Here is a 24,207-nt window from a genome sequence, read left to right on the forward strand (position 1 = left end):
CCTTTCACAGAGCTTCAACAGAGGCAGCATCCATGGCCTAATAAGTACATATAAGACACATTGATAGTGATTAGGATTTGGGTACTTTTTTCTTTGATATAGGATGGCCAATGTGAAGCTGAGCTGCAATGGAAATGATTAGTCCCCCATGACACTCTTTGTGCCTGAAAAGAATGACATCATAAAAATCTAACCCGAGAAAAATCTTCCAATTTTTCAATAATCAGATCTAAGCGTGTGCACAAGATCTTTTTTTTTTTTTTTAAATAATCATCCGGTGATCTTTAAGTAGATTCCAAATGTTAGGATCTAAAAAATAAGTATCCCAAATGTTTGGATCTAAAAAGTCCGAAGTTGCTCTTTTGGCCCAGAGAGTGTAAGTATACAATAGTCTATCTCGGAAGCCCTGAAAGATAGAATTTCTTGACTTTTTTTGGCATAAAACTTCACAAAAAACAAGAGGCAAAATTTCTGATTTTTAACATGAAACTTCAAGAATTTGGCCATCATAAATATTAAATATTTAGATTATGTGTTATTAATTACTTGCCATCCTAGCCCTCTGATTTCACACTTATTTGTGATAAAATGAAAGAAATACACACACACAAATAAATCAAACTTTATAGATAAGTCATGTTTTACTTTTGATTTCTAGTTTTGTATATTTCATAAGTTTACAATTAGGTTTTATTTTTTATTTACCTAAAAAAATTCTTTTTCCTAATGATATTTAAATTTTTTATATTTTTCTATATGAGATTAAGATCAAATTTAGTATACCCATACTTCTCGCTATCATACATTATAAAATAATTAAAAATAAATAAATTTGCTAAACTACCTATGGGGTAGTTTAATAATTTTATTTATTTTAAAATACATCTAAAAAAATTAAGTATAGTATGGACATAATTAGACTAAATATAATCCCGTGTATAAAAAAGGAGATGCAATTAAAAAATATATACATAGAAGCCATTTACTTTTGGTACAAGGAGGTCATAACCGTATTTGTCTGTTAAATTTCGAATTAGGTAATTCTAACATTGTAATTTACTAGATAAATTTTTAGAACTTTGTGACACACCCCCACGCCATCCAATTTGATACGTAATGGCTAGGAGTATTGTAATAAAGATAAATTGTCGGTCTACTATCTCAAAATGAAATATGTTGGATATTCTTAAAAATAGGATATTTGAGCTTGGTCAATGGAATAAATGTAGTCAAACTTCGAGAAATTTTTTTTTTTGAAGTTTGAGAAAATTTCAATGGAATATTCTAATGTAAATTTTGATGAGTAATGATTCTATAGGACCTTCCCCCACCTATGTGTAGGATTCTAAAAGATCGCCATTAAAATTGGCATGGTTCTTTAAAAAAGTTATCACATGGGTGTGGGACTTGACTTTTTTAGAGATCCATACCAAATTTAATGGTGATCCTTTGGGGTCCTGCACACATAAGTGGGGGAGGGTCCTATAGGATCATTTCTCAAATTTGATAGCTTGGATGTGTCACAAAGTTTTGATAAAAAATTTTTTGAAGTTTGAGCATGGTCAATAGAATAATTATAGCCACCCAATTTCACATCCAATGATCAAGATTAATATGACCACCTTGTACCAACCAAAGGTAAATGGTCTCATTGTATACTCTCCTTTTATTAAGAGGGAAAAGTTTAAATACATGATTGTTTAAATATTAAAAAAAAGTACAATTTGATAGTATTTTAGCCCCATCAAAATAAGTAAAGCCCTACTTTATAGCTCATGGAAAATTGCAATGCAAGTATTGAAAAACCTGGATCATCTTGACTTGAACATTATAGTTATAAAAAAAATTAAGATTTCAAGCTCTAAAAATATATTATAACAAATTATCGACACCATTCATGTCACCCCAAAAAAAATGTTCATAATATATCCACAAGATCTATACATCTTTTTTGTCTTAAATTTTATCGGCGATGGAAATTAATTTTAGAGCGGTAGTGTAGATTTTCATCGCCGATATGCTTTCCTGTTAAGGATTAGAGGTGAGCCTTTATTTTGTTTTGATAAAGCTCAAAACTTATAGAAACTTCATCCTCGAAACAAGCATCTATAAATTTTGCTGAAAATAAAAAGGGAAAATTTCGATAGTTCAATAACCAAATTCAAAATATTTTCGATTGTTCAACAATTGAACTAATTTCTATTTTTGAATAACCGAAATTTTAAAATTGTCAGGAAATTTTTTCTCTCTCGTGGCTCTGCGCATCCTCTCTTTACCTCTCTCTATATTATATAGGTAAAAATACGTTTTTTTTCTTAAACTCTCTCTCTCCCCTTCACCATGCATCTTTTTTTTGGTAAGTTCATAATCTCTAAGATTTTTCTTAAATTTCGGGGCTCAAACTAGCTTTTTCTCCTATTTTTTATCGGATAACCATGACTTCAAATAGATTGAGAGAGAATAGGTCACAAGATTTCTCTTAATCTTCTAATCACACAATCTCTAATATTTTCGGACAACTATGGCTTTAGAGAGGTCGAGAAAATACGCCACAAGAGAGAAAATATTTTTTGGTTCTTAAATAACAAAAAAGTTTTAACTTTTTGGTTCTTCAATAATCGAAATTAATATATTTTGGGTTGTTCAATAATTGAAATATTTTAAATTCCGTTTTTCAACAATCGAAAAAGGATAAAATCATTTGTTTTTTAAATTTATTTTTTCACATTAAAAAAAAATGGATACGCAGTAAAAACCAAAACTATTCGATGGAACAGTATGGGAAACTAGAATGTAATTTTTTCAAATAAAAAATATAAAATGCGTGAAAACTTGGCTTTAGAGGAGAAACAAAGGCTCTATGGGTTCTATCGCTGGGGTTGCAGAGAGAGTGTTCCTTCACCCACACCCTCTCTGGTGCAGAGGTTCTACCTCTCTTACATATTCTCCGTTTGCTTCTCTCTCTCTAAATCACTTTATCTCTCATCTCTCACCAGTCACTCGTATCGTATCTGCTTAAGAACTATCTCTCTCTCGCTCTGTCTCAGTTTTTGTGCATTTCCCTGAAACTGTGAGCTGTGATCCTAAATTGGTTTTCTCTTTTGGTGGTAGAGAGAAGTTTTGCTCGTTCTCTCTCCCAAAGCAGGAGGCTTTATGGGATTTTAACCATGAAAATGGGGGAGAATGGAGAAGTGGGTAATGGTATAGAGGGGAAAATGGGTATGGTTCTTCCAGCTCAAGAAACCCACGTCGAGAAAGCAGTGGAAGCCATGAAATCTGGCCAACTGATTGCAGTGCCCACTGATACTCTTTATGGATTTGCCTGTGATGCCTGGTGAGAAGAGTGCTCTGTTTTCTTCCTGTTTTGGATTGTAAATTTGTGATTTTTCATGAAGATTACTAGTTTTTATGATGGATCTTTGAGTTTACTATCCGGCTAGCTAATGCCTAAGCAAATAAATCTCTCTGAAGGCCCCAGCATGAACACCATGGACCTTTGCTGAAATAATTTGTTACTGAGTGCGACCTTTTTATATCAGAAACGAGCTACTGTTTTATCTTAAATATTCAGTTGTTATCCGTGTTGGTTAAAACTATGAAGTTGGGTTCTGATCGGATTTAAAAGCGCTTTAAGATGCAAAAACAGGAATCCTAGAAACAAAATAGGCAAGAGTACATGCCATAATACAAGAAATAAAACATCACACATACACAAAAGAACACAATTCATAATACAAGAAATAAAACATAACACACACAAGAACACAAAAGAACACAAAGATTTTCATGTTTCGACCTAAAAGTGCTACATGGAAGATTTACGTGTTTCACCCTAAAAGTGCTACATGGGCATGGCAAATGGAAATCCATTGTACCAATAAGAGTTACATCAGATTTTGGTACAAAGAGTTACCTCTTTAATGATTGACAAAACCCAACCCTTTTAGACTCACTCTCTAATCTTTCATTTCTATTCCATAGCCAAAACCATTATCCATGAAGAGACCTATCTCTATTGCACAACTAAACCTTAAACCATTATCTAGGAAGAGAACCTTGAGAACAATTGGGATTCTCTCACTAAAAGGAGAAACCCCACAAAAACTCCTTGAGAACCGCTTCTATGGGAAGAAACTAGCCTTTGACTCTGCAGGTAGCAATGTTTCTCTCCACAGTGAGCTCTCTTATCACTGAGGGATAGGAGGCCCTACCTCTCTCTCTAGATGAAGTCACTATTCCCTTATAGTGACTTAAATAGGGCACACTTATTCTTTCCTCTCTTATTTTTTATATATAATATTAGGAATCACCATTAAATAGGAATTTTTCTCCATAGAATAGATAAGATTAGGAGTCCCCCACTAAATGAGAATTTCTCTCCATAGTAAGTTTTTTTATCTCTAAGGGGAGGCCTTGCCTCTCATGCACAGGAGACCCCTACCTCTCTCTCTCTAGAGGAAGCGACTGTTCCCCTAGAGTGACCCAAATAGGGCACACTTATTCCTTCCTCTCTAATTTTATATATATAAGATTTCGAATCCCCACTAAATAGGAAATTTCCCATAGATATATTTCAAAAACCAAGAGACCTAATAATTTTAGATTTCTATTTCCTTTAGGAAACTTTTCAATATCAATCCTAATTCTACATAACATGGGATTTCCTTAATATGGGATTTCCTTGTTTTGGGTGATTTTGGATATCACCATATCCGACAATCTCGACCTTGATGTCAAAATCTTACTCACCATGGCAACATCCATTAGATAGTTTTATAAATTCTTCATCTTTTGCCAAATAAATTCATTCATCATTCTTGCTCGAAAGATTGTGCTTGTCATCATATTTCTCCATTTCAAGTAAAACACTCAGATACTTTGCCTTGTGCTTTTCTTCAACCGAATTCACAAACACTAGCCTTGTATTGAACCATGCGCTCTAATACCACATGTTAGGATTTAAAAGCCCTCTTGGATGCAGAAACAGGAATCCCAAAAAGTTGGATCCCACCAGGAGCATGTACATATCCAGCTAGGAAAAAAATAGGCAAGAGTACGAGCCATAATACTAGAAATAAAGCATAAAACACACAAGCCGCAAGAATACAAAGATTTACGTGATTCACTTTAAAAGGGCTACATCCACTGGTATGGCAAGTAGAAATCCAATATACCAATAAGAATTACATCATAGATTTTGGGATGCAGAGTTACCTCTTTAATCATTGACAAAACTCAGTCGAGCAACCCTTTAAGACCTGTTCTTCTGATTGGCATCACCCACCAATCTTTCATTTCTATTCCACAGCCAAAACCTGTCTCCAGGAAGAAACCCATTTCTCTCACTAAAGGGGAAACCACCCCAAAACTCTATGGAAACTATTTCTCTACAAGAAACTAGCCTCTCACTCTGCATATCGCAATGTTTCTCTCCATAGGAAGCTCTCTTCTCTCTGAAGGGAGGCCTTGCCTCATGCACAGGAGGCTCCTGCCCCCCTCTCTCTCAAGAGGAAGCCACCGTTCCTATGTGGTGACCCAAATAGGCCACACCTATATTTTCCACTCTTATTTTATATATAGAAGATTAGGAATTTCCACTAAATTGGAAACTTCTTATATATGTTACATATATTTCAAAAACCAAGGGATATAACCAAGAGTCCTAGTCTTTTTGGATTTCTATTTCCTCTAGGAAACTTATCAATATCAATTGCAATCCCACGTAATATGGGATTTTTCTTGTTTTAGGTAATTTTGGATATCATGATATCCAACAGGTTCTTTGTTCCTCTCTCTCTCTCTCTCTCTCTCTCTCTCTCTAAAAGATCTCAAAGAATTGCACGACAATCAATATGATTCCCTCTTCTTCACATGTTCTTTTTACATATATCTTCATTCTTTTGGAGAATGAGATCTCAAAGAATTGCAGGACAATGAATATGATTCCCCTTCTTCACGTGTTCTTTTTTCATGTATCTCCATTCTTTTCGTCCATTCTTGAATTAAATTTTCAGATTTTTCCTTTTGAGAGATGGGCATGTTCCATTCATTCTTTTCTCTCCCTTTTTTGTTTATTTTTTAATTGCAAAAGCTGGTGCAAAATTATTTACTCATTGAAAACAAACATTTGCTCAAATTATAAATGTAGATATACAAACACAAACTCAAAAGTTATTTCACTCTGACAGCATTCATTCTTAAGGCGCTTTACAAACACATTTTATCCACTTATAATAAATTGGAAGCCATATGAAATGGTAAAGAAGTCTTTGAAACTTCCCCAAGCTTCTTTCAGATGTGGCTAGCTCTTTTTGGGTATGAAGCAAACCAAAATACCCAAGAAGCATTAGCTCTCCCTGAAAAAGTGGTGATCCAACCGCATCTTCCAGTACGGCTTCACTCCAATCATTAGCCCGCCCCACCTCCGGCATCCCCTTCCTTGCAGTTAAGGTAACAACTTCAAGCATGGTCAGCGCCCATAGTGTAATGCTGCTCATAAACATAACCCTTGAGATACTTGACCCGCACCTATTCATCACACCTCCTAACACCCTCATATCCACTTTCTATGCAATTTCCTCCAGTCGTTCCTTGTGTTGAATCCTAGACCTTTTTTGTTTCCCAAGTGCCAATATTTCCGGGCGAATTATGCCCAAACAGAAGGGCCTGCTGGAACTATTATTGATCCTATGCCAGAGATAGCCGGAAATGCACGAATATGTGCTATTTGAGAGGTCTTCTAGTTCTAAATTCTGACTATTCCCATGAGGAATTGAGTAGTTCTCCTAATAATTAATTAAGTCCCATTTGGAAGCCTAGACCTCAGGAGTCATTTGTTTCAGTTGGGCATTCTGGATTTATTTACTTCTATGATTTGTGGCCTGGAGTTGCTTTCTTCTTGTGGCTCGTGTTTGGTTCGGATCTTAGAATACTGTATGGCCACTTAAGAATAGAGGTTTGCCTCAACTATGCAGTTACATGTTATCCCATTGAGGTTTTTTCTTTTCTTTTTTTTTTTTTCCGCTTTTTGTGTATGTGATTTATTTAGAAGCATATTTCAAAGCATTTACATGCTAGCCCATTGAGATCTTTTGTTTTTGTGTTGGATCATTTATTTGCAAGCACATTTCAAGTAGGCACTTCCTCTAAAGGGTGCAAAGGGTAATTATAATGGGTAGAGGCGAACAGGAGTGGGAAGTTGTTGTTGACACTTTCCTATCCAATGACATTACTTGTTATGTTCTGAAGTATCATCTGATTGGTGTTCCGTTGGTCACAAACCCAAAGAGTGGAAGTGAAATAGGAAAGGGAAGCCCGTTGCCTTACCGCTTGGCCATGCCCCATTTCTATTTCTATTTGACGGTAATAAACACTAATATTAGTATTGGTTGTTTGTCAATTCCAGCCTGATTATTCACTGCTGAATAGCTGGCACATTGAGAAATATCCAGAAAGGCATTTTGGGAATCGATCTGATTCTATCTCTGTTCGTTCCGTTTGAAGAAAGGAAGGATCCCAAAGAATCGATCTTTCTTTTAGTTGCTCAATTGCTGTTTGATGTATCAATGTGCGATATTTCGAATCCTCATTACTAATGGAATTGAAATGATCTCTGGTAGCTCACTAATCGAGCGCTCTTGCACCAAAGATGAACAGGGCTGAGCGATCTGCTGAAGCTGTGGGATGTAAAAATGCATCGGTTTTTTATTGGTTTTCTTTTGTATAGTCTTTTCTTGGTAGATGTATTCCTAATATTTATATCTCCACTGCATTTTTTCAATTTGTATAAATTATTTGAAAATTAGAAAGAATATAATTATCAACATTGTAAGGACATGGGTTCCCTTACTTTTATGACAGTATTAGATGTTATCAAATATAAGAGCATTAATTATGAGAGAGTCTACTATATTTGCATCTTGACAGTACTCAAGCCACCAAATGGCCACAATATCACTACATGCCATTGGCAAACAAATCATCATCACAATCATTATCATCCAAGCCTTATCCCAACTAATTGGGGTCAGCTAATAGCCAACAAATCATGATGCTATAGAATATCACCTTTGTCTTGTTCCCGAGTTTTCTTTGTTTCTCAGTCTTGGATTGTAACAGCATAGGGAGTTTGAAAACATCTCCCAACTCAGAATGTTCCTTTCACAAAGGTTCTTAACCTAAATATTTCTTTCAATCTCTTGATGCCTTACCCAAGAAAACGGTATTACTCTCAGCTATTTGCCCAAATGTAGTTGAATTCAATCAAAGTGCAAGCAATAAGCTGTTCTATTTAATAAACAAACTCTATATTATTCTTGAATCCAATAGGTTGTGCCTTTCTTTGTCACAACAAAGTTGACACTTTTGTTGTACTTTGCTTTTCAATCTCAAATAGTTATACAAGCATAACTAAGGCAGTAGTTGGCTTAAGGGTAAGTATCCTATGATCTTATCGTACTGCAATATCTTCATAATCCATTGCAGTCATCACTTTCTGATGAAATGATGGAGTAAGCGGGAACTGGACATGACCATCTGGTGATAGGTCTCACTCTTTTTTTTCTCTATGGCCATTCATTATTCCATTGGACAGTGATGACCCTATGTTCTAATTTCTAAAGTTCTCGTGGTACATTTCATTATAGTAAGCTTTCTCTCTTTCCGTGTGCATCATAGCACTGTGATTGTTCTTTATTATTAAATTTTCTCTGGTCTTTGTGGTTGTTTTCAGCTTGTGATTTTGATCTGTTATTTTCTTTAGTTCCACTGCTGCAGTTCATCGAATTTATGAGATCAAAGGACGCAAACATACTAGTCCTCTGGCAGTTTGTGTTGCTAATGTATCTGACATCAAACGCTTTGCTGAAACGGATCACTTGGCTCATGGATTGCTGGACAGTCTCCTCCCAGGACCTGTCACTGTTGTGTTGAAGCGAGGTCCTCTCTCTCTCTCTCTCTCGAACATTTTTAGATAGGCCACATTCTGGACTTTTTCCAGATAGGCCAGACTTAGAAGATTGATATTATCAATCATCTGTGAAATCTGTCTCCTTAATAATCTGTATAATTTGTTATAGAAGTGCAATATCAAAAGTTACCAAAACAAATGTATCCATTTTCCCTTGAAAATCTCTTCTATATTCTGTCCAAATCTTTATTTTTTAAAAAAATAATCTATTATGAGAAGTCCCAGGAGCCAATTTGACACTTGTATTTGGATTTTCGGAAACAAGAATAAATTAATAAAGAAATTTAGAAATATTAGTTTACATGTTAATTATTCCTACATGAAATAGGAATTTCTATAATAGTATTTAGCTTATCTTAAGAAATTCAGAAAAAATTAGAAAAGTCTAGACAACTATAATAGCAAATATTGGATGACTTAAAAATAAAATACATTATTTTTCATTTTGTTTAATTATTTCAAAACTTAGTTTTATCTAAGTTCTCAGCTTTAGCATCTTGCAATGCACACGCCTTAGCTAAAGAGTGTGTGTGTTAGGATACTCTCCAATGACGTTTCATGAAGCTCCTACGAGTGATGGTCTACAGTATGTGGTGTTATTTGTTGAATTTTTTCTTTTTTTAATGTTTGTTGAACTCCGGTAAGATTTAATGATATGCAGGTAATGACAGCATCTTAGAGAAGTCTTTGAATCCTGGGTTAGAGAGTATTGGAGTTCGGGTTCCCAATTACAACTTCATTCGAAAAATTGCACGTGGTTCGGGAAGTGCCCTTGCTCTCACAAGTGCCAACCTAAGTGGGCAGCCCAGCAGTGTTAACATTAAAGATTTTGAACACCTTTGGCACCATTGTTCATATGTCTATGATGGTGGTTTGCTTCCTGCTGGTCGAGCTGGATCAACAGTCGTAGACCTCACAAACCCCGGATATTACAAGATTATCAGGCCTGGAAGGTATGTTTATAATCCATGGTTTTCATTTCTTTGAGATATTTGTATTACTTTTATCAATAGTTAGCATTGCCCAAATGTTTTGAGATATTTATTCACAGTTTTAGCTGCATTCGTTTTAAGTAAGCTATAATTCGATTGTTGTAGAACCATAGTCCATTTTGGCCATCACCATATAATAGGATGGCAGACAGTGATGGAGAAGAGTGTATAGGTCCCACTCTCTCCCTAAATTGAAGTCATTTTCTTTTAGTTTATTATTTTAGTGCTTTAAAGTCCGGTTTTTTTGCTTGGAATCTTGGACTCTATGATTGTGCAAACTGTGTTTTCCTTTGGCAGTGCTTTGGATGAAACTGCAGCTGCTCTTCGAAGATTTGGATTGGAGGAAACTTTATGATGTGTGGTGTGTCTCCAATGTCCATTGCCTCCCGTGGTGCAAATCTGGGAATTTTTTTTTTGTTTTTTCCTTTTGCATAATTTGGGTTGGTACCTTTATAGCACTGCGAGAATTGGGTTGGCAGTTTCCCCTGTACTTTTAATTCACTGATTTTTTTTGTATAAAAAACTGTATTATTTAACCTTATTAATGAATGACCCCTTCATAATCCTCAATAGGCCATATCTGTGTTGAGAAATCAGATTAGATTGACCTATTAATTGGCGTATATAGTAGTCCTTAAAGTCAACAGATTCAAAAGAAGAAGAAAACGACATGCATGGTATATTAAAAAAGCCGACTCGGCCAAGGTACTTGGGACCTAGCTGAGACGAGTTACTCGAGCAAGTCTGAGTAACTCGAGTCCAACTCATTTTTTTTAAAGAAAATGAAAAAAACTAATTGTTATATATAATATAAATACCTCTTTTATCAACAAAGTAAAAAATGACATGTTGGTTGGTGCGTTTTCTATAAAAAGGCCTATTTGTAAGAGGTTTTGAGCTCGATTCTTGGTCTTAACTTTTTTTTTTATTTTTAATAGATGTTGAACACCAACAAAATGATGTGTAAAAAAAAACAGATGATAGGCAGGATTTGAACCCTTGGTTGGGGTTGATTGGGGTAAAGTTTATTCATTAGAATTAACCAATAAACTATTCTAATTTATTTGATATGAATTTACGGTAATATTATACTTAAGTTTGAAAATATTATGTAAAACTAATTTGCTTAAAACTTACCTCCAATATTGAAAATCTTTGGGATAGCCTTAAAATAAATTTTTAGGTTTAATTATAAAATTTAAAGCTTCAAAAATGGGGTAGATCGAACTGATCAATGAAAACTTGAAAATTGACGGTCCAGACATGGGTTACGAGATGCATCAATCCAATTTTTTTTTCAAATCCATGCATCTTGAGGTCGAGATGATCAATTTGAGGATATTTGAGTATCAAAACAGCATCTTCTAGTGAAATTTTTGAGGTGGGCTTTTATTTTATTGTTCAGAGCTTTTGCTGTATATAAACTCTTTTCAATAACTAAATAACATGCTAAAATCCACCAAATCCCCTACGGCATTTGATGTAGAAGATGGACCTACAATTTAATTGAAGCATAGAAATTGCAAGAAAGGTAGTAAAATATTAGAATAGTGCAAGAGAAATGGGGAGCCTGGTTTAACTTTCCTCATTTTAATCTTCATAGGAAAAACTTTACTCATTTTTTTATTCCTTGCCAACTTTAGTGATTAAATAAAGGAAAGCCAATTTACAAGTTATTTCAAAGAAACTCTAAATAATATATAATTATAATTAAGAATTGTATACTATAAGACCATTTATCTTTGTTACAATGAAATCGCAATTATTATTATCCATTAGATGTCAAATTGAAAGACTTGATATGTGTTGCACAAGTCGAGAAAATTTTAATTAAACTTCGAATATGTCAATGACTTGTTCACAACCACCCAATTTGAAATCTAATAGATAAGAGATTTATTCACAACCAACCAATTTAATTTGAAATCTAATAGATAAGAGATTTATTCACAACCAACCAATTTAAATTCTAACAGACAAAATTGATTGGTACCTTCTTGTATGAAAAATAATTGGCCTCCTTATATACTTTTCCAAATAACTTTTCTTCCGACAGGTTTATTACTTTTCCTATTCTCCTTGGGAAAGGAGAGAATTGCCAATCTTACAAGAGAAGGATACATGTCATTTTAATCTCTCACCAGAAATGAGCTCCTTCGGGAAGGAGATAATTGCCAATCTTACAAGAAAAGGATACATGTCCTTTTAATCTCTCACCAGAAATGAGCTAAAAACAAGAGATAATCACTGTTACACACTAATTATCTTCTCACAAACCACCTTTACCATAACTAGAAAGATGCGCGATAGAAAAAGGATTGAGCTCTGTAGGTATTCAATTCCGATTCCCCTGATCTAAGGAGACTCTGGAGTCAACGCACTATATATCTAACAAAGAAATTGAAAACAAATAAAAAAATTTGAAAATAAAAAATCTAGATAATACACTACAAGATGTATTATTTTTACAACTTGAAATCTCTTTTTTTAATCCATATCCATATATCTCAATGTCAATCATTAGAAACAAGAAAACAACCCGATCATTTAGAAACATCAAAACCACCCCTTCTCGAAGGAATTTCTCACATTCAGAAATAACCAAAAACAAAAAATAGGCGCAAGAAAACATTCAAAAACAGCCAGTAGAGAGAAAAAGGAGAGTCAATGCGTCACCAAGAGAGAGAATCCACAGTTCTCTCTCTCTCTCTCTCATGTATAAAAAAGTACCTGAAACAAACAACAAAAAGTGCTCTATCTCACGTGTATAATAAAGTACCTGAAACAAACAACACAAAATAAAACCCTTCACATAATACATTAACTCATCCAAAATAAGAACTGTTCACACACATTGCAGCAAACTGAAAGAAATCAGAAACATAGAAGGCAGAGCACAAATCAGAATCAGTACAGACTCCAGAATCAAACCCAAACACCAACTACCACGCAAGCCAACTAAACTTCTTAAACCTCACTCTAAACTCACATCACATGCTTTTTATTACTTAATGCTAAGAGGCTCTAGGAAAGAGAGGCTACTCATCATCAGTCTTCGACTGAGCCTTGGTTTCCGCACTCCAAAGCCACAGCCTCATCCTTAATGCTGAATTAATGAGAGATATCATTATATATATATATAGAGAGAGAGAGCGAGAGAGAATCTGTCTATTCCTCATCCTCGGTCTCGGATTCAGCACTCTGAAGCCACTCGGCAAAAGGCTTAACAATCTTCCAAATCTGGTCACCCTTTGTCGAACCCGAAACCCCCTCTTTAAACCACTGGAATATGTAATCCTCCTCCAACACATCTGCATCATACAACGCCTTCAAAGCCAAACCCACTTCCTTCACCGCATCGGCATTTGCCCCATTGCAAAACCCTCCAATTGCCCTCAGCAAGAGGGTCTGCCTGCTCGCATCCGAGCCCACAGCTGCTGCCAAATACCCTTTCTTTTTAGCAACTTCCTTCGCGAAGCCCTTCCCAGCATTCTCAAAAAGAGCCCAAAATAGTGCATCCATAACCTCCTGCTGCGAGCCCGACAGTGAACTAAGCAGGGCCAGGAGCTGCCCCGGGGTGCTCCCCTTCTTCAACCACCCCTTAATCTCAAAAATTAGGGTCCCAGTGGTGGCTTCTTCCTCTTGCTCTTCTCCATCTTCCTCATCTTGTGATTGTTTCTTAGTAGATCCTCCATTTTGGATCTGCACCTCTTGTTTCTTGTTCAATTTGTTCTCCGATTCAGTTTTGGCAGGTTCACTTTTCTTGGGTTTGGACTCCGGCTCACTGGTGGTGTTGAGCATGACCATCTCGGCAGTGACAGCACTCAGCTGCTCCTGGATGCGCTGGCGGGCAGCCTCGGCAGAAGTGTCAGTCTGCCACTGGACATCGTTATCATCGTCACTCTCGCCATCACCTACAGCCTCATTCTCATCGGCCTGGCTCCCAACTGGCGACGACTTATCCTCGTCAGATGCCGATGCCTTCTTCCTTGAGAAAGATGATGATTTCTTGGTAATCGAGTCCTTGGGTGTGGTGGCTGATGCCTTCTTCTTGACCTCTTTCTTCGCCTTCCTTAGCTCCTCGTCTGCTGCCTCGCCTTCCTTGAGCCGCTCCTTCTCAGCCCTCCTCAGCTTCTTGTCCTTTGAACCCTTCTTTTGCTCTGGTGGATTCTTCAGGATGAAAGTTGTGAGCTTGTCCCTCATGTCCACCTATAGTCACCAAATCAATTGCAAGACAATAAAAAATCACAAAATTCAAATTCAGCAACTTCACAACTTGTACATCAAGAGATTCTCCAGGATCCCAAGCCCGAGCCAGACATCTGCTCCGTAGGGTCTCAAAATAACATATATAAAATTCAAGGACTTGGGTAAGACACACCCCAGCACTAGAGTTCGTCATTCAGACCCAGTAGGGCGCCAGGTCCAAGTGACTCAGCAAGTGCATATCCCCAAGTCACTGTTTTTAAAGTGCTAGATCACATTGCAGATAACCCTGTGGGTATAATCCTTGCTTTCACTATGGGAGCTCAAGTTAGAACCCACGAGCAACGTTGTCTGTGTGATATCATTATAACATATAAATGTTATTTATGAAAGCGTGGGAATAAGTAAGCATATATAACATAGCATAAATATGTACTGGCAGCAAGTGACATGGACATGCATCCATACACATGTAAAATACAAATATAACCATGAGCATATCTGTAAGCATGTTCATACATGTTCCATGTGTGCACACAAGTCCATGTATGTATTCATCATAATACAGGCACATGATTGGAAGAGATGGGTTTCATGGATAAATGGCTTACACAACCATGGAACAACAAACCTGGTTACTGTGTGCATATCATGCATGTATATAGACATACCTCCATTTAGCGAAGTAATTGAATATATGTATTATGCATTGATATGTATATGGTATTATACTACATAGTACATGGACATACATCCACAGAAGTATGCATGTGTGAAAACATACATATGAAAACATATTTTAACAGACCAGATTCATATATTCAACCCAGATCAACTAGTACCCACCCCTCCCCATGAGAGCATATGTATCATGCACATGTGTACAATTGTCTGCATAAACAAACACATGCAAATATGCAAAGTCTATATGATTGCTTTTAACAAGGATTTCTCCCACACACCTCAGATACAAACCCACAGGCAGCGCACTTGAGGTTGATCATCTGGGTCTTGGTGATCACAATCTCAGTCTCTGGGTTGCCGCACCCATAGCACTGCACGTATTTCTTAATGAAGTTCTCAAGGAGGCCAGCAAGCTTAGCGGTGTCATGGGCTCCATTGACAAGAGAAACCCCATTCTTCTCGTCGAATTTGGACTGAGCCCCGAGTTCACACCCAAAGTACTTGGTTGTGTAGGATGCCGGCCTAGCAAGGGCCTTTGCGATTTCCACCATATTCACCACATTGGTCTTTATGCCATTCCCTCTACCCTCTATTTTAGTTATCATCCTAGGCATCTTATACCTATAGAAGGCATCATCACGGTTCGCCGCACCAATATTTTGGAGCGCCATGTTTGCTCGTAGGTAAGTTGATTTGATTACAGAAGTGACAAAGGAGGACAACTAAGAGGTGAGTTACCAAGGTTGTTCAGTTGAGACAAGGGGCAAATTTGTCCGACTACCGACGGGTTGTTTCTTCTCTTGGACTGGAGAATGGGCGCATTAAAGTGCAACCCCAAAGATGTATAGAATTGAGAAGTAATAGGTGTGGCTGCATGCATCTGAGTACAGGCAGGACCCGTGTGGGGACGTTTATACTTGTGTCTGGACGTAGGACAGTACTCCCCTAGCAACCCAACAGATCCCAAAAAGGAAGAGGCGGCTACAGACATAAAAGAAACTTCAAACTTAACACCCTCCACTTTGACAACGTGCAAATCTGCTCACACACCGGTCTCTCCACAACTCCCTGCATAAATATGCAACATCATCAGAGCTTAAACCATCAAAGAGTATGAAACAAGTAACATCCGAGAAACATAAATGGATGCATTTAGCATTAAAGCTTTGCCAAGACACAGGCCAATAGGCAGAGTTTATACAGTGTGTATCAGCAGAAGAATGATTCAAGAGGAGTGAAAAACCACAAGAACAACTAGAAAAGATACAAAAATGCAACTCAGTCCATTCCCTATATCAGCTTCCTAATGCAATGATTACATGAATCAATCTGGGGAAGCAGAAATTATGGACCTCAATATAATCAAAGAAGATTCATGGTTTATAGGGGCCAATCAGTAGAAAAGACATGAGTGAGCAAGAAACATCACCCTCAGCCAATGCTGCATGAAATACTAACATGAAATACTAAAAATTGCCCATCTTCATTTAGTTGAAAAATAAATATAGTACTTTAAAAATATATAATATACTAAAAATTTGCTTTATCTTCATTTAGTTGGTTGAACCAGTTAGAGCCGCCTGGTCTGGCCGACCACAACTGGTCAAATATTGGTTTTGACCCGTTTTTTACCAAATATGGTTCTTAGACCGGATCAACCAAGACACAATTCGACCAGTTAGACCACCATTTGGTTCGCGCTTGATAACTATAGTTGGGACAACCTTTTTTAGTAATTTTTCATGGTGCACCTTACTTGCATAGTATAAGGTTGGCACCACCTAACATACATAAGCACCGGTCAGCAAGTCGACCGGTTAAACCACCGGTTCGGTTCAGTCTTGAAAACTATAGTTGGGGCAAATTTTTCAGTAATTTTTCATGGTGCGCCTTACTTGCATAGTATAAGGTTGGCACCTGACATACATAATGGGACAACCTTTTTCAGTCATTTTTCAAGGTGCACCTTACTTATATAATATAAGGTTGGTACCTGACATACATACATACACACACAAACATATAACGACTTTTTTTAAAAAAACTTGATAACGAGGACTTTATACTACTTAATATATTATTGCAGGATCTCTAACACTCAGAGCAAATGTTCTAAATATATATCGAAATTACACACACTCACTGATACATAGAGCAATTGGGTCGATAGGAGCTGAATTAGCTCTTTTGAGGTGGATTCTAATATTTGTTGTATTCTGATTATTTAAGCCTTTAAGGTAAATTTTGAGCCTTGAACAATCAAACCAAAAACCAAATCAATAATCCACAAGCAGTCCAATCACCTCACTGTTGACTGGGTAAAAACAGACCACTCCATGAAGAAAACAAATCAAAAACCTTAATCCAATCTATTTTGGCCAAAATTGCAAATAAATCGAGCTAAAAAAATTCCTCTTCCTACTACAACTACAAAGCATTCTCTCCAAACCCCTGACTCAAAATCAAACACAAAAAGCAAGATAATAAAAGGACATGGATGTATCATCAGCTACAAACCATGGATCAGACATACAAATCCCTTTGATAAGGTCATACGCAACAAGGAGACAAAAATGCCTGAATGATTTTCAAACCCACTTAAAGATTCGCAAATAAGAAATAATCCTTGCAAAAAAAAAAAAAACAACAGAACATAGATACAGCAAAGGAAATCCAAATCTACTATGACCATGAAATAAACATTCGAGCCCAAATCTATGAGCACCAAAAAGAGCTTCAATAAATCTCACGCCATGAGCTATCCATTCCTTTAGCTGTCAATAGCAGATCAAATACAACAAATTTCCACAAAAAAACAACCTAGAGCAAAACAGATGACATAGATTGTACTGACCAGAATCACTTATACCAAATAACTTTCTGAAGATCAGAGAAATTTTTAAGGAAAAAGAAACAGCATAACTCAAGTTAAAACCGATAACTGCAGAAAGGTAACAACAGATCACAGATCAGTTCTATTAGAAGAGGTAGATCAAAATAACATATCTAACTACAACAACATACAAAAGAATGCAGGAATTCACAAAACCCTAACCGGAATCTGAAACTTGACTCTTTACAATCGAAAAGGAAATAATCTGCATGATACACAGCCGAAACCCAGCAAAGCCTAACCATATACCTTCATCGACATAAAAAGGTACCCCTAACACAAACGCATAACATTGATAGAGAGATCTAAACAATCAGAATAACCTAGAGAATTAAACGCCATAAATCACCTATCAAGACGAAAACGAAGACAGCCATGGCCGAAGATAACAAAAACCTTACTTGTATAAGAAAAATACCTTGAAAATAGAATGAAAATAAACGCCAAATACTCCGATAGAAAGCGAAGAAAAGCTTGTTAACAATAAACTCAGGCAGAGAAGATGAGCTATTTATACAGTCGAGACTAGGGTTAGGTCTGATAATGGAGATAATTTTCCGAGGTTGAAAAATATCCAATTTTTTTTTTGGAAGATGTTCGGATATGGCTGCCGCTCTATTAAAATGGGTATAGATAAGTGTTTGGTGAGTTGGCGACTCACCTAGTTTTGTGCGGTCTCCCAAAAAAATATATCTCGGGGGTTCAATTTCGATTAAAAATTTTATAGATCAATAATATAAGAACAATTGCTTCATGCGGGCTGGACCACATTTCTACAATATGCAATCCAAATGTATTAGGGTGCGGTTTGTAGGGAGCCTAGGCTCTGAACAATCAAATTAGAGCCTACCTCTAAATCGACTCGAGAAATGTGGTTTCAATATTCGGAATCTTTGTCGTAGACTTAAAATATATTTTCATCGTTATTTATAAAGTTTAAAACTTCAAAAATAGTGTAGATCGATATATCTATGAAAACTTGAAAATCTTCAAAATTCACTGTCCAAAAATGCATTGCAAAATACACTATTTATAAAACTTGAAATTCATTTTTTTCTCATGTCCATACATCTTGAAGTTAAAGATGATCAATTTGAGGATATGTGGACATCAAAACAACCTCTTCTACAGAAATTTTTGAGGTAGGCTCTAATTTGATTGTTTAGCGCCTCGACTCTATATAAATTTTTCTCAATGTATAAAGCATCCATCTTTAAGATGGATGCAAATAGGTAGTCCCTCTAAACCAATCGTAACTAATGGTTCAAATGCTTTTTTAATATAATTATTATTTCAAGTTTTGAAAATTTATTTATTTATTAAGATATCCATGTGACAAAATATATATTCTCTAAAAATTATGATCAAATTATATTTAAAAATTTGATTTATTGCCAATCCCGTATTTCTACAAATGCGGGCTTGGCTGCATGCTAATTGTGTTCATAATTTAAACACGACAATGATCTAAATTTAGAATTTTTTTCTTTTGACAAAATATAAATGTTATTTTTTGAATTCATTTCTTCATTGTTCATTTTAACTTTTACTAGATGTAACATTTTCTGACATCCATCTTAGAAATGGGTGTTAGATCGACAATGGACCGCACGGTAATAGGTGAGTCGTCTGACTCACGAAAACCATATCCAACAAGTAAAGCCTCACCTCAAAACTCATTAAAAATTGGAGTTGTGGTATTGAAAATTCAAATCGGCCATCTCAACCTTGACCGTGATGGTTGTGAGAAAAATTAGGATTTCAAGTCCTAAAAATAGTGTGTATTGTAACCTATTACCTAGACCATCCATTTCGCCCTGAACAAAAGTTTTCACAATCCACAATATCTATATATATTTTTTAGCTTCAAATCTCATGATCAGTGTTGAAAATTGATGTTAGAGTCATCAGCCCAATGTCCTTTCTATACAATGATTTTAAACGAGGCTTTACATTATTTTCATAAAACCTAGGCCTTATAGAAACTGCATCTTTTTTTTCTTTTGGGGAAAAGGTATTGTTTGATGCAGTGCTTGAAAAGTAGATCTATGACCCGAATCGTTCACACCCATACTCGTGGCGGATCAGTGTATTGGTTTGGATAATTGGTCGAATTGGTAATTTTTGTCTCAATTTTTTTTTCAAAAAATACTATAAATCTCTAAAAATAGTGTTATTTTAGTTTCTAAAATAAACTAGGAGTAATGCATTATGAACTTTCATTACTTTGTAAAAATAGGTGAATACTTAGAGTATGAGACGTCGTTTTCCTAACTGAATTCTGTTACAGAGCTTACAACAACAACAAAAATAACCTAATACAAAAACGAAATACGACTTCATTTTTTCAAAGTATATTTTTTATTTAAAAGTTGTGTCCTTGTTACAATAAGTGATCTGTTGAATCCCATCTCAAGTTTTAGATGACTCTTTTCACCACCCGTGCTTGTTCCAAGGAGTAAAAGAGAGATCATGTATTCAAGTTGGGTTTCCATACATCAATATAATTCCAATTTTACATTGCAAGTTAATTCCTATAAAAAGTAAGTATTATCTTGTAAATCAAACTACAAGCAGCATAATCCAAATCATATTATTTCCAATAGAATATAAAGTCAAATTGTAGGATAAAATAAGTTGATCATGTATCATGAACATACATTTTACTGCATTAAAAAAATGACAATAAAATTGAAAATTACTAATTTTTTTGTATGGTAATTTTACATTCGTGACATTTAATTGAATATAAATACAATAAAATAGATAAAATATCTCATTATACAAAGAGAAAGAATCACATACATTTGTCAAAATTCACAATTTTAATCAGCAAATTAATTTAAATTTGATTACTCGAAAAACCTAAAATGTATCAATATGTATCTTGCAAAAATCAGTCTTGAAATCATGCTCAATCATGCGAATTAATTTCATGATATTGTGGACAAAATCAGTAGCTTCAAAATGACTCAAAATGTACAAAAAATGGGTCAAAATTCAGGCCATAATAAAAAAAATAGCACATAAACCCTAACAAACATAGACAACCACATAGCATTTCAACAAAAAATTCATATATATAAAAGAATAAAATGATAAATCATGACACTACTGGATTTACGAATTTAAACAATGATGATCAAAATTAATATATCAATTGAATATGAATCGACTTATAATGAACGAAATTTTTTATTTGAAAATCAGGGTTCTCGAGTTTGTGTGAAACAGTTACGATTTCTTCAAAAATCGGTCAACATAACTTGATTAATCACACAAATAACACCCATAATCATATGAATAACATCATTATCTTAAAAAAACCTTCTAAAAGCATTCAGAATGGTGCCCTAATTTGTCTGAAATCAACACTTTAGCAAAAGAAAAAGCCCTAAAATGTTATTCATAAGACTTGAAATCGAAAATCGATCGGCAATCGACCAAAAAACACAAAAAAGGGCTACAATTTGTGGTTAATAACACTATAAAGAACAAAAAATCTGACATGGACAAAAAATTTGCCCAAAACCCACCGCAATCGATCAAATGATGGGGAAAAAGGTCATTACATGTGCTTAAAAATTGTGACTTTAAATAAAAAATCGACCAGCAATTGATCAAAAATCACGAAAATGGGCTATAATTTATGGTCAATAACAAAACCCCTATGATATGATAAAAAACCTTGCCCAAATTCATATGGAATTGATTAAATGGCGGAAAAAAAAACGTCACTTGTTCTTCAAAAACAGTGACTGCAAATCGAATTTATAATATCAAATCAAGCATGGATTAGTTTATAATGTGTTGTAAGGCTGTAATGGGATCTGCCAAACCCTACAAATCGACTAGAGATTCGTTTTTTATCAAATAATTGATCAAACAGATCCAATTGTGATAATTGAGAAGCCTTATACTGTTCATAACGGAGGAATCGGTGGACTCAACGAGTTATGGTACGAAAAAGAGAGGTAAACTTATTGCCAATATTTGTATTTTGTGCAAAGAAGGTACAAAGAGTGGGGATCACATGTTTATTCCGTGTAAATTAACATTAAGCTTGTAGAGTTGGGCTTTTCAAGCAGTAGAGTGCTCTCTTTTTCTACTGTTGAGGTATACCATCATTATGATCGGTTAGCAATTCCCACTTTGCCAAAGAAAGGAGCTATTATTTGAAAGATCTTAAGGACGTCGATATTGTGGGAAGTTTGGCTGGAAATGTGGTGACCCTGATTTTCTCTGTCTTATAGAGTGCACGACGGGATAAGGAGAGAGCGCGGCAGTGTGAAAGTGCGTGGCAGTAGTGCAGCTTTATAGGGGCTAAGGGACGCGGTCGTGACATATATAGTATCAGAGCAGCTATGATATGATTATTGGCCTAGAGAGTCTTAGAAGTGTCCTTAGAGTGGTTATTGGATGGGTTAGTGACTTGGTGCTCATAGAATTTGTTTCTCTTTGATGTCCTTTTAGGCGTGGGTTAGTTGTGTGTGCACGCCTCTGTAGATTTTTTTTGGAGAGGACCATTTAAGTGACGATCAAGTATATGATTTTAAAGACAAATCCTTTTTAAGGGGAGGATAATGTAACGACCCATATTTTTTCGGACTTATAGAGTACACAGCAGGCTAAGGAGAGCGCGCGACAGTGAGAGTGAGCACGCAACAATGTGAATGCACGTGGCAGTGTGAGTGCCGTGCGTGGCAGTATGAGAAGCAAAAGTAGATGGTGAGAAAGCGCATGGCAGCGAGAGAGAGTGCGGTAGTGAGAGTGCGCGCGACAGTGTCAATGCACACGGTAGTGAAGGAAGAGAAGAAGAGAGAACACGCGCGTCAAAGTGAGAGCGCGACAGTGTGAAAGTGCATTTCATGAACACATAATAGCATAATCTACTTACCTTGTGCTCCAAAGGTGATTCCAAAATCCTTCACACAACCACTTCTCCAAGCTTATTCCACAAGGCTCAAAGCAGCTGGAATTGTGAAGTGTTCAAGAGAAAAAATGAACATGGCATGTGATTGTATAGAAATGGTGTGAAGATAATAGGATTGCATGTATGTTCTAGGTTCTATTTTCCAGAAATTGGGGTTTCTTTGCATGATATATTAGGCACTGTTATCATTCTTGTTGAGCATAAAAATCGGTGAAATGATGCTCTTGTGAGTATAGTTTAAGATCGAAAGGTTTCATGTTCTTGTCTAGTATAGATTAGAAGTTATAAAGTGATATTTGAAGGGTGCCATGGTTGTGTTGTGAAATTCCAGGTAGGTTTGAGGTTTTTGTAAGACTTTGTTGACCTGTCAAATGATATCCACATTGTCTCATATCAGCATTGGAAAGATTTATGTGTCCACTTTGATTTTGTTGTTTAGGCCCAGTCAAAATTCGTGATAGTTTGGAAGCTATGCTTCAAATTATGCCAGCATGTCACTATTAGCAGATTTCATTGAAATTTATAACTGTTGCCACTGTTGCCATAAGAGTTGACTGATCAAATGGAGTCCAATTGCTCCGAAACCAATGCCAATTGAAAGATCTGGGTGTTTTCTTTAAGTTTCATGTTGAAACCATCCCAAAATTCCTTATAGATTGAAAGTTATACTTCTGTTAAGATTGATAGGTCACTGTTAGTAAAATGCATAAAATTTCAGAAATACTGCTTATGTTGTACCCAAGTGTTGGCTGATCAAACGGTGGTCAATTGACTCCAAACCATGTTTGAATAAGATATAGATGGGTCTATTTTAATTGTTGTTTTGTGACTAGGTCGAGATTCTTTATAAACCATAAACTATATCTAATTCTGTGAGACTATCACCCCTAAATTAGTGAATATTATGATGTAATGAATGTTTTAGTAAATGTCATTAAACAATGAATGCCTATGAAATGGAAAGGGCAATGAAATAGTAAATGCGGGTGAATTAGTGAATGTGCCTAGTTGTTATAAGACATGCTTATGAAATAGTGGATGCTCATGATGTGAGACCCGACGGAGATGTGACATGAAGCACTATGCAATGGGTCATCCATTGGTAGTGTGATGTGATGTGATATGATTGTAACATTTTAGATATTGTAAGAACTTTGGAGACTGAATATGTATATAAATGATTTTAATTTATCTAGTTTTGTTATGTTTCTGGTGGGAGTTTTCTCTTTTTCCGTGGTTTGCTTTGATTGCCGCTTTTCTAAAGAGATGAGCGCACGACCTTGGGATCACAGACCCGTACTCTGCCACCCTCTGGCATGAGCGATAGCGGATAGGGGGCCGGGTCGTGACAGGAAAGGAATAGTCGACTTGTATTAAACATAAGATTTTGCATAACGTGTGGTTTTGGTATTCCAATACTAAATATGGTTTTGAGGTGTCAAATATTGATATTCTTTTTAACCTTCATTCATTGATTTCTCAACCTTTGTTAAATTATAGACCTTTAGGGAGATGAATGCCTCCTTTATAG

At 35.8% G+C, this 24,207-nt stretch overlaps 2 protein-coding genes across 2 annotated transcripts; one reads left to right on the top strand and one right to left on the bottom strand.

Annotated features, from left to right (window-relative positions):
- Positions 1-2,843: 2,843 nt before the first annotated feature.
- LOC18444266 (DHBP synthase RibB-like alpha/beta domain-containing protein) lies at positions 2,844-10,530 on the top strand. Its single transcript, XM_006854441.4, has 5 exons — positions 2,844-2,924; positions 3,112-3,334; positions 8,762-8,937; positions 9,630-9,921; positions 10,258-10,530. Exons 1-5 carry the CDS (start codon positions 2,861-2,863, stop codon positions 10,313-10,315), a joined length of 813 nt encoding a protein of 270 aa, XP_006854503.2. The 5' UTR covers positions 2,844-2,860; the 3' UTR covers positions 10,316-10,530.
- Positions 10,531-12,756: 2,226 nt separating this feature from the next.
- On the bottom strand, positions 12,757-18,228 carry LOC18444267 (eukaryotic translation initiation factor 5). The gene is made up of 3 exons (XM_006854442.4): positions 18,162-18,228; positions 15,129-15,918; positions 12,757-14,169 (listed from the first exon to the last, which is right to left on the bottom strand). The coding sequence occupies exons 2-3, from the start codon at positions 15,519-15,521 to the stop codon at positions 13,129-13,131; spliced, it is 1,434 nt and encodes a 477-aa protein (XP_006854504.1). The 5' UTR covers positions 15,522-15,918; positions 18,162-18,228; the 3' UTR covers positions 12,757-13,128.
- Between the last annotated feature and the right edge of the window lie 5,979 nt (positions 18,229-24,207).

The sequence above is a fragment of the Amborella trichopoda genome, chromosome 7 (genome assembly GCF_054954075.1).
Source record: "Amborella trichopoda isolate Santa Cruz 75 chromosome 7, AtrichopodaSantaCruz75HAP2 v2.0, whole genome shotgun sequence".
NCBI classification, from domain to species: Eukaryota; Viridiplantae; Streptophyta; class Magnoliopsida; order Amborellales; family Amborellaceae; genus Amborella; species Amborella trichopoda.

What these genes read in the sequence shown, in the direction of transcription:
- LOC18444266 (XM_006854441.4), top strand. Translation starts at nt 2,861, where the DNA reads ATGGGTTCTATCGCTGGGGTTGCAGAGAGAGTGTTCCTTCACCCACAC. An exon ending in CACTGTTGTGTTGAAGCGAG is followed by an intron (nt 8,938 to 9,629) that starts GTCCTCTCTCTC and finishes AATGATATGCAG; the next exon opens with GTAATGACAGCATCTTAGAG. An exon ending in AAGATTATCAGGCCTGGAAG is followed by an intron (nt 9,922 to 10,257) that starts GTATGTTTATAA and finishes TTCCTTTGGCAG; the next exon opens with TGCTTTGGATGAAACTGCAG.
- LOC18444267 (XM_006854442.4), bottom strand. Translation starts at nt 15,521, where the DNA reads ATGGCGCTCCAAAATATTGGTGCGGCGAACCGTGATGATGCCTTCTAT. An exon ending in CCTGTGGGTTTGTATCTGAG is followed by an intron (nt 14,170 to 15,128) that starts GTGTGTGGGAGA and finishes TGGTGACTATAG; the next exon opens with GTGGACATGAGGGACAAGCT.